This window comes from Nematolebias whitei, chromosome 1 (assembly GCF_014905685.2).
Source record: "Nematolebias whitei isolate Nwh7 chromosome 1, NemWhi1, whole genome shotgun sequence".
Classification (NCBI taxonomy): domain Eukaryota; kingdom Metazoa; phylum Chordata; class Actinopteri; order Cyprinodontiformes; family Rivulidae; genus Nematolebias; species Nematolebias whitei.
Genome location: NC_056498.1, coordinates 42,624,608 through 42,634,863, shown reverse-complemented (window position 1 = coordinate 42,634,863; position 10,256 = coordinate 42,624,608). Strand labels below are relative to the sequence as shown.

Genomic DNA, 10,256 nt, shown 5'->3' with positions numbered 1-10,256 from the left:
CAGGACCAGAGACTCTGAGGACCAGGACCAGAGACTCTGAGGACCAGCCAGAGAAGATCCATACTGGTTGACCTCTAAATCAGATGTTTACCCAGAATGCACTGCAGCAAACAGCTGCTCCAGCTGTCAGCACGATGGAGGACGCTGGTGGTCTGGGCTCCTTCTGACACGGAGTGGACCAGAACTCCTCTGGAGACCAAAGGTTCTAGTCCAATCCAAGCCCAAACTGGGTCCAACAGGACCATGATCCCAAACACAGCAGCTGGTCTACAACAGAACGGGTCAGAACCAAAGTGCTGCAGAGGTCCAGAACCTGAATCTGTCTGTGGTGGACCTTCAGAGAGCTCAGCAGAACCCCAAAGAACTGAAGCAATAAAGAACCGAGTCCATCCAGGTGAGTTTGGTACCTGTCTGCTGGGAGAGCTGCTGCTCCTCTGGTTCCTCTGGTTCCTCTGGTTCTTCTCCCCGCTCCTGGCTCTGCAGGTCTGAGATCCAATGAAACCAGACCTGATCCATGCTGCAGCTTCAGATAAACTAGAAGAAGCCGTCTGGCTCCGACCACTCACCTCCTCCGTGCAGTCGGAGCCGAGGCTGCAGGAGCTCCAGCTGCCTCCTCTGCCGCTGCACCTCCTGCCTCAAGCCCGCAGCCTCCTGCTCGTAGTCGGCCACGGTCCTCTCCACCACCGCCAGGATCTCCCGGGCGGCTGTGCTCAGCTTCTCGGTGATGATTCCTCTCAGGATGTCGCTCTTAGAGACGCTGCGGGACAACATGATTCTCTTCTTCTGTTTGGTCGAAAACTTCGGTCCCTTCGTCCAGCGATCTACTTCCGGGTCAGGGTGCAGCGAGCAAAAGCGTCCGGGTGGAAACAGACGAAATTCACCGCCATTCATGTTCGATGAAGTGGAATTTAAAAAAGTAAAAATTAAACATTTTGACCAAGTTAACAGTCAGTTTCCTCTCTGTCAATATCAACATAAATATCCTGTTTCTAGATCGATATTGAGTCAAATATTTTAACTGAGAGCCACAGCCCTGTTTGACTTCTCAGACTTTCTTCATGTAGTTTATTTAAAAAGTCACTTTATTTAATGTATAAAGATGTTCCAGTGTAGGAACGAGGGCTGCGTGGATCTGTTCTTGACACCATCAAACATGGATTAATTTGCCAACAAAGATGTTCCAGTCTCACACATGAAAACTTCTTGTCAGGTTTCCACCAACAGGGTTGACAACAGTCCCATAAAAAATGGAATGTCCCGTATTTAGAAACAAAAGTACGCGTTCCGTATTGAGCTGCAACAAGACGCACTTTGTCCCATATTATCATGAAAATAAAAAAAACATGTCCATGTCGATGGGGCGCTGTATATGGGATTCAAAAAAACGTTCAATACAAAAACAACTGGGCTTTATTTGTAACAGAAGACGTTTCGCTCCTCATCCGAGAAGCTTTCTTAATTCAAAGGAGTGAGTGAGGGGTTCATCTTTAAATCACTTCTTGGTCTGCTGCCTTCATACATCTCCTCCTACATGTCTCTGTGTGAGTGCAGCTACAGCGTGCGCTCTCGGGACATCATTACCTGCAGTGTTCCCTCAGTGAGGACTGAACTAGACAAAAGGACCTTCTCCTACTCCGCTCCTGTTTCCTGGAATATCTTGTAAAAAGATCTGAAGCTCTCGACCTTTGACCTCTCTAAGTGGCTTTAAGAATCTGTTGGACTCCTGGCAGGGACCAATGCAGACATGTTCCTGTTTTTAGTTTTTTATATTGAATACTATGATGAGAAAAAGAAATGGACTTGATATCCTGATGCATGCTCAATAATCCCATAAATGGACTTGAAGTTCCCTCGCCCGGACGTGGGTCACAGGTGCCCCACTCTGGAGCCAGGCCTGGAGGTGGGGCACGTGGGAGAGCGCCTGGTGGCCGGGCTTTTACCCATGGAGCTCGGCTGGGCACAGCCCGAAGAGGAGACGTGGGTCCCCCTTCCCATGGGCTCACCACCTGTGGGAGGGGCCAAAGGGGTCGGGTGCAATGTGAGATGGGTGGTGGCTGAGGGCAGGGACCCTGGCAGTCTGATCCTCGGCTACAGAAGCTGGCCATTGGGATGTGGAATGTCACCTCACTGGTGGGGAAGGACCCTGAGCTGGTGTGTGAGGTTGAGAGGTTCCGGCTAGAAATAGTCGGACTCACCTCAACGCATGGCTCTGGAACCAGTTTCCTTGAGAGGAGTTGGACACTCTTCCACTCTGGAGTTGACCCTGGTGAGAGGCGCAGAGCAGAATTGGGCATACTTATTGTCCCCCCCATCTTGGTGCCTGTGTGTTGGGGTTCACCCCGGTGAATGAGAGGGTGGCCTCCCTCCGCCTACGTGTGGGGGGATGGGTTCTGACTGTCGTTTGTGCTTATGCACCAAATGGCAGTTCAGATTATCCACCCTTTTTGGAGTCCTTGAAGGGGGTACTGGAAAGTGCACCTCCTGGGGACTCCCTTGTTCTGCTGGGGGACTTCAATGCTCACGTGGGCAATGACAGTGAGACCTGGAGGGGTGTGGTTGGGAGGAACAGCCCCCCTGATCTGAAACCGAGTGGTGTTCTTTTGTTGGACTTCTGTGCTCATCATGGATTGTTCATAACGAACACCATGTTCAAGCATAAGGGTGTCCATATGTGCTCTTGGCACCAGGACACCCTAGGCCGCAGTTCGATGATCCGACTTTGTCGTCGTCTCATTGGATCTGTGGCCACATGTCTTGGACACTCGGGTGAAGAGAGAGGCGGAGCTGTCCACTGATCACTACCTGGTGGTGAGTTGGCTCCGATAGTGGGGGAAGATGCCGGTCAAACCTGACAGGCCCAAACGTATTGTGAGTGTTTTCTGGGAACGTCTGGCAGAGTCTCCTTTGAGACGGAGCTTTAACTCCCACCTCCGGGAGAACTTCGAACATGTTTCGGGGGAGGTGGGGGACATTGAGTCCGAGTGGACCATGTTTCGTGCCTTTATTGTCGAGGCGGTTACCGGAGCTGCGGCTGCAAGGTCGTCGTGCCTGTCGCAACGGCAACCCTCGAACCCGGTGGTGGACACCGGCGGTGAGGGATGCTGTCAAGCTGAAGAAGGAGTCCTATCGGGCCTTTTTGGCCTGCAGGACCCTGGAAGCAGCTGATGGGTACCAGCAGTCCAAGCGACATGTGGCTCGGGTGGTCGCTGAGGCAAAAACTTGGACATGGGAGGAGTTCGGAGAGGTCATGGAGAATGACTTCTGCATGGCTTTGAGGTGATTCTGGTCAACCATCTGGCATCTCAGGGGGGGGGAAGCGGTACACCAGCAACACTGTTTATAGTGGGAGTGGTGTGCTGCTGACCTCAACTCGGGATGTTGTGGGTCGGTGGGCGGAATACTTTGAAGACCTCCTCAATCCCACCGGCACATTTTCCACTGAGGAAGCGGAGCCTGGGGACTCTGGGTCGGGCCCTCCAATCTCTGGTGCTGAGGTCACCGAGGTGGTTAAAAAGCTCCTCGGTGGCAGGGCCCCAGGGGTGGATGAGATTCGCCCGGAGTTCCTTAAGGCTCTGGATGTTTTAGGGTTTTGTTGGCTTACGCGACTCTGCATTATTGAGTGGACATCGGGGGAAGTTCCCCTGGATTGGCAGACCGGGGAGGTGGTCCCCCATTCAAAAAGGGGGACCGTAGAGTGTGTTCCAACTACAGGGGGATCACGCTCTTAAGCCTCCCTGGTAAGGTCTATTCAGGGGGTTCTGGAGAGGTGGGTCCGTCGGATAGTCGAACCTCGGATTCAGGAGGAGCAGTGCGGTTTTCGTCCTGGTTGTGGAACACTGGACCAGCTCTACACTCTCAGCAGGGTCCTGGAGGGTGCGTGGGAGTTTGCCCAACTGGTCTACATGTGCTTTGTGGACTTGGAGAAGGCGTTCGATAGCGTCCCTCGGGGAACCCTGTGGGGGGGTACTTTGGGAGTATGGGGTACCGGGCCCTTTGATAAGGGCTGTTAGGTCCCTGTATGACTGGTGTCAGAGCCTGGTCCGCATTGCCGGCAGTAAGTCAGGCTTGTTCCCGGTGAGAGTTGGATTCCGCCATGGTTGCCCTTTGTCACCGATTCTGTTCATAACTTTTATGGACAGAATTTCTAGGTGCAGCCAAGGTGTTGAGGGGATCCGTTTTGGTGGCCTCAGGATCACATCTCTGCTTTTTGCTGATGATGTGGTCCTGTTGGCTTCATCAGATCGTGATCTACAGCTTTCGCTGGAGCAGTTCGCAGCAGAGTGTGACACGGCCAGGATGAAGATCAGTTCCTCCAAATCCGAGGCCATGGTCTTGAGCCGGAAAAGGGTAGAGTGCCCTCTCCGGGTCAGGGAGGAGGTCCTACCTCAAGTGGAGGAGTTCAAGTATCTTGGGGTCTTGTTCACGAATGAGGGAAAAAAGGAGCGAGATCGATAGGAGGATAGGTGCAGCGTCTACAGTGAAGCGGGCGCTGTACTGGTCTGTCGTGGTGAAGAGAGAGCTGAGTCAAAAGGTGAAGCTCTCAATTTACCGATCGATCTACGTTCCCACCCTCATCTATGGTCACGAGCTTTGGGTTGTGACCGAAAGAATGAGATCTCGGATACAAGCGGCTGAAATGAGTTTTCTCCGCAGGGTGTCTGGGCTCTCCCTTAGAGACAGGGTGAGAAGCTCGATCATCCGGGAGGAAATCAGAGTAGAGCCACTGCTTCTCCACATTGAGAGTAGCCAGTTGAGGTGGCTTGGGCATCTGTTTAGGATGCCTTCTGGACGCCTCCCTGGTGAGGTGTTCCAGACACGTCCCACCGGGAGGAGACCCAGAGGAAGACCCAGGACACGCTGGAGGGACTATATTTCTCGGCTGGCCTGGGAACGCCTCGGGATTCCCCCGGAGGAGCTGGACCAAGTGGCTGGGGAGAGGGAAGTCTGGGCCTCCCTACTTAGGCTGCTACCCCTATGACCCGACCCAGGATAAGTGGAAGAAAATGGATTATAATGTTGATGTTTTTTGTTACTTTTTTAGCCATCTTATTTGTAAAAAAAAAAAATCTGTATGCCTTTTTATAACCGTCCATTGTTGTCATCTTTCTTTGTTGAAATCAGGTCTCTCTTGTAAATGAGTCCTCGAGGGTCAATGGGATTTACCTGTAGAAATAAAGGTTGAATGAAATAAGGCTGAGTGAGATAAGATGCACATACATATGTAGATTGACAATTCACACCTCAGCACCTTAACAGTAGGGGCTTCTTAAGGTCTTTGTTCCTCTAATTCACAGATGAGGCCCCTCTGTTCCCATCAGGTGTGAAAACTGGCTGGGAATCAGTTTTTATCAAATCAATCAATTTTTATTTTACTGGGGTGGGGGTGGCTGTTTATTGCTTTCATGATTCAATCCAACAAAATAAACACATTTAACAAAATAAACATGTTGAAAAGTTAACAGATCATTGTAATACTTGGTTCTTTGTCCTCTCAGTCCATGGAGATGTAGCTCCGAGTCACTTCACAAGTCGTCTCAGGTCTGCACAAAAACAGACTTTATAAAAGACGAGTACTGAAGTTGTCCATGAGAGGAAGCAGCAGAGTTGACTCTTCACTTCATCAGTCTCTCATCCTGAGTTGGGTCTGAGACCAGAAAACCAACAAGCTGAAACAAACTTCATGAAGAACAGGGAGAAGAGGAGGAAGAACAAAACGAAGAAGACGAAGAGAACAAAGAAGACGAGGAAAAAGAACAAGAAGATGAAGAACAAGATTTTTTTTAACAAAACTTTATTTACACAATAATTTAACACCACAGTGTTAAAAATGTGATGAGGACAAGCTTAAAATAAAATCTTTACACGAGGAGCTTGTTGTATTGTAGTTGTCCCTGATCAGAAGAACAAGATGAAGAACAAGAAGACAGAGGAAGAAGACAAAGAAGAAGAATGTAGAGTAAATTCAAACTTGTGCACCGACTCTGGTTTTGAACGTCCTTGAAGCTGGAAGTTGAAGAGTTGTTCCACCTTCACTGGAAACAGATTCAGTGAAATCATTTTAATTCTGACGTCCACGATGAGGAGAGAAACTCCAGAAAGTCCGTGCATCGAACAATCAACTGGACGTTAAAACACCGAAACACAAAAGATCAGGAAGTTTAAACACGACAAGACGGCAGCAGTCAAAATATACGAAATTTATTGGAATGGGTTAAAAATGTTTAAAAGCAGAACGTTCAGGACAAGAACTGTTCTTTAAGTTTAAAACATCAGCCGAACGTCTAAAGTTCTAACTGGCATGAAAACAATAAAGTCTAAAAAGCAACAAATATAAAAACATCTCGACAGAACTGGTGAATCAGCTAAAACCAGTGAATCAGCTAAAACCAGTGAATGAGACAAAAACGTGAGAATCCACCTAAACTCGTGTAATCGTTTATAAATACACGACAGTCCTTTAAATGTGAGTCTACAGAACCCAAGGAACCCCCCAGGAAGTCCTTCCAGAGGAGTCCACCCTGGAGTTTAAAGAGAAAGTGACTGTATGAACCATCAGAACCGACACCTGATGCAGGACAACCAGCAGAACCACGCCGACAAACAGGAGCTAAAACTGTCACAATGCCCGAAAACACCTTCAAAGGTTCCTTCAAAGCAGCCAGAACTTCCCGTCACCTTCAAAGTGGTTCTTCAGACTTTCTAAAATTGTATCTTTGGACTTTGGCTGCTTGGTCAGTCCTTCGAGCTCCAAACCCTGATCCAAAAAGAAAAGAGCTCCCTGGAGGTGGTTTCCATTTCTTCTGTTAAATCGATGAAAAAGACCCAAAACCACACGGTTAGACTCAGAAAACAAGCCGGGAATTAACTGCTGTCTATTTACCGACTTGTGTAAGTTTGTTAAAAACAAACTGTATGAAGCCAGGGACTGAGAGAAGAGCAGCCAAAGTCCAAAGGGACTTTGAAAACCCTTCAGGTCTGCAGAACTCTGGCTGCCCGCGAGGAAAACCTGCAGAACGTAGGGGTGGATTAAAACTTTTGCACGTAGGCATGTGCCAACAAACGGAGGTCGGACATTGTGCTGATGATGGTGATGGAAAACAGACCGAGCTGATTACCCATAATGCACAGCGACTGGGGGTGAACGTCTGTTGGAGTAATGAGTGTTTTTTCTTGACGGGTCACTTTACGGGTGAACCTTCTTCCACACGCTGAGCCCCCTGACCCAAATGAGACGCAGCCGGGTCAGGAGCTGGATCCAGTCCCCCCAGTTTCTCAGTTCAGCCGTGTGTCTGAGACCCGGAGGGGGCGGTCTGGTGGCATCAAGCGGTTGGCGTCGTGGTGCCGTGCCTCGCGGCGTGTTTCTGGAAGGCCTTCTTAGTGAAGAAGGACTTGTGGCAGACTTCACAGCTGAACCGCTTCTCTTTGGCCGGCGTGTGGGCGGGGCTGAGCGCCGCCGACGTTTGAGCTCCGTCCTGCTTCCTGTCGGGGTGGGTCAGCAGGTGGAGTTTCAGCCTAATGTCAGAAGAAAAGGACCTGTGGCACAAGGTGCACTTGAATTCGCCCTTGTGGGTTTGAACGTGTTTGTTCAGCACCGACTTGGCCGCGAAGGTTTTGTGGCACGTTGGACATTTGTAAGGTCTCTTCCCTTCGTGCAGATTCATGTGACCCCTGAAGCTACTGAGGGTGAGGAAGGACTTGCCGCAGATGGTGCAGTTGTGGGTCTTCTGGTGGGCCTGAAGGTGACGCCGCAGCTCGTCTGTGGACTCGGAGCGCTCCCCACACACGCCACAGAGCATGCCTTGTTCATTCACATGAGTCCACGCGTGTTTGAGCAGCATGTTCTCTGACCCTCGTAAACTGCTGCACACCTTGCAAGGTACCAGAGGGATGTTGATGATGGCCGGAGAAGGCTCAGACGTTTGGCTGTTTGGGAGAACTGAAGGCTGGACCGGTTCCTTCAGCCTGAGGGGTTCAGGGTTTCTGCTGTACTGCAGAGCCAGGACGCCGCCGCTCGCCTCGTGGTTCTGCGGCGCTTTGTTCTCCAACAGGAAGCTTGAAGACGCGGCACGTTGCTCATCCTCCACAGGTTCAGGGTTTCTGTTTTGATCCGAGTCATTATTGGACGTCTGCAGCAGAGTCAAGAGTAGGGGAGGACTGCCGTCCTCGGCGTCCATCGTGTCTTTGCTCTCCGTCTGCCTCTCTGTTGAAGGTTTGACACTTTGTCCCGTCGTCTTCGCAGGTTCAGGGTTTCTGCTTTGCTTCTCTCTGTTAGACCTCGGTGGCTGTTGAGGCAAGTGTTTGGTAGAGACTGCGTTGCCATCATCGTCGCAGTCCTCGCTGTCCTCCGTCTCCTCGTCTTCTAAACTTCTATTTGTGACCACCTCTGAAGGTTGGACATGTTGCTCCTCAGTCGCCTTCTTGGGTTCTGGGCTATAGCTTTGCAGTTTTGTGGTGGGTTGAGGCAACAAGGGTGGCATGGACCAGAGACGGGAAGGCTCGGGCTTATCGTACTCGCTGTCCTCGCTGTCCTCGGTTTCATCTTCGTCCAACAGGCTGTTTGCTCCTACATCTGGACGTTGGACACTTTGTTCCTTCATCTTCTGTGAACTGGGATGTGGGAGTTGAGGCTGCAGAGTGGAGGGCTCGGCAGAGACGGCCTCGGTGTCGTGGTCCATGTCCAGGCTGTCGTCCGTTTCATCCTCTCTGCGAAGTGACTTTGATTTCCTGGACAGAACTCTTGTCTTTCTTTTTCTCTGTTGACGACATTCACTGTGGGAGACACGGAGACGACAGGAGCGTTACACAGAAACATGAAACCAGCGCTTCTTGAAACAACCATTATTGCCTGACCTGCGTGCGAAAGTTTTAAACAAAACCGTACCCCTCAGAGCACGGGCGTCAGAAGCAATTGTAATGTGTGTGTGGGGGGGGTGGGGGTGGGGGGTGGGGGGTCCTCCCCCATCAAATTTTGAATAAAGTAGATGCCACTTCCTGCATCCTGGTGTATTTTAACAGGTTGTTAAACATGTATGTTTATCTTTATAAGGAAACACTTGATTCAATATTTTAGAGGACACAATATGAAGCTTTGACCTTTGACCTTTGACACAAAGTTCAAATATCAGGTTTGTTTGGAAGTAAAACAAGAGAACGCATACGGCACATTATACAGCAATCTATAGCAATGGCCAGGACAAGCAAAGACCTTGTATAACATTTGACCTTGATGTGTGACCTTGATGTTGGAGCTGTGGTGCACGTGTTCAAAGTCACTGACCTTGTTGGAGGCTTGGTCTGATCGTTTGAATGAGCCGTCGCTGCATCGTCCTGGACGTTCTCCTGTCCCTGAAAGAGTTGAGTACCCAAATGAAAAATGTGAGCGTAAACCGTGCACAGTTTTCTGCTGGCGTCTAGAAAACAAAGTGCCGGACCTTCAGTCGGATGTAGAGGACAGTCCCAGTGAAGGACCTGATGATGAATTTGATCTTCTGGGGAGTTGGATTCTGTACTTGTAAAGGTTTCAGTTTGTTGCCGTGACAGATGAGAAAATCAAAATCTTTGCCGACCAGCAAAGGAAACAAGGACCGAACTGAGTCCAGGAACTGGGTCTCCTGCTGGTACATGGGAAACTGGACATCGTGGATGGAGTATTTCTGAAACACTGAGAGACACAAACCCTCAGACACAGACTTTCATGTAACGGTCTAATGTCACTAAAACAGAAGTCTTCAGAAAAAAGTATGTCATCAGAAACCTGTAAAGTTAAAACGCCTGCAGATTTAAAAAAGTCACTTTCCATCAACGATTGGAGCGGTCACAACAAGAAGAGCCCCAAACAAACCTGGCAACAAAGGTGGTGTGGACTGCACCTATACAGCTCCTTTCTATCTGATCAACATACTCAAAGCTCTTTACAACACAATCATTGACCTCCACACACACATTCATACACGATGGGATGCACATCGGAGGCAGTGAGGGGTTCAGTGTGTTGCCCAGGGACACTTCAGCATGTGCCTGCTGCTGGAATCAAACCCCCAACTCTCCCATTGGAGGACGACTGCTCTAACCACTGAGCCACAGCCGCCCCTGTTTGTACAAAAACGCCAACAAACGACCGCAGACAGGAACCTCAGGTCCCGTCCTACGAACACCAACTGGACAGCAGAGGAGTTCCTACACGGTGGGACTGATGGACTGGACCATACTGATACCAGCCTCAAGTACTTGTACTCACAGAAACAGCTGATACCAGC

General features: G+C 50.0%; 2 protein-coding genes across 2 annotated transcripts in view; both read right to left on the bottom strand.

The window, feature by feature from the left end:
- The window catches only part of LOC119418495 (zinc finger and BTB domain-containing protein 11), a 15,737-nt gene extending 14,846 nt beyond the window's left edge, over positions 1-891 (bottom strand). The window contains exons 1-2 of the mRNA XM_037685824.1: positions 567-891; positions 408-485 (exon numbers count right to left, since the gene is read on the bottom strand). Of these exons, the coding sequence (XP_037541752.1) occupies positions 408-485; positions 567-891 (403 nt within the window). The remainder of the gene's footprint in view (positions 1-407; positions 486-566) is intronic.
- A 6,428-nt stretch (positions 892-7,319) lies between these two features.
- Positions 7,320-10,256, bottom strand: part of LOC119418395 (zinc finger protein 768) — a 4,309-nt gene continuing 1,372 nt past the window's right edge. Inside the window, exons 4-6 of the mRNA XM_037685709.1 lie at positions 9,432-9,661; positions 9,278-9,345; positions 7,320-8,769 (exon numbers count right to left, since the gene is read on the bottom strand). Of these exons, the coding sequence (XP_037541637.1) occupies positions 7,320-8,769; positions 9,278-9,345; positions 9,432-9,661 (1,748 nt within the window). The remainder of the gene's footprint in view (positions 8,770-9,277; positions 9,346-9,431; positions 9,662-10,256) is intronic.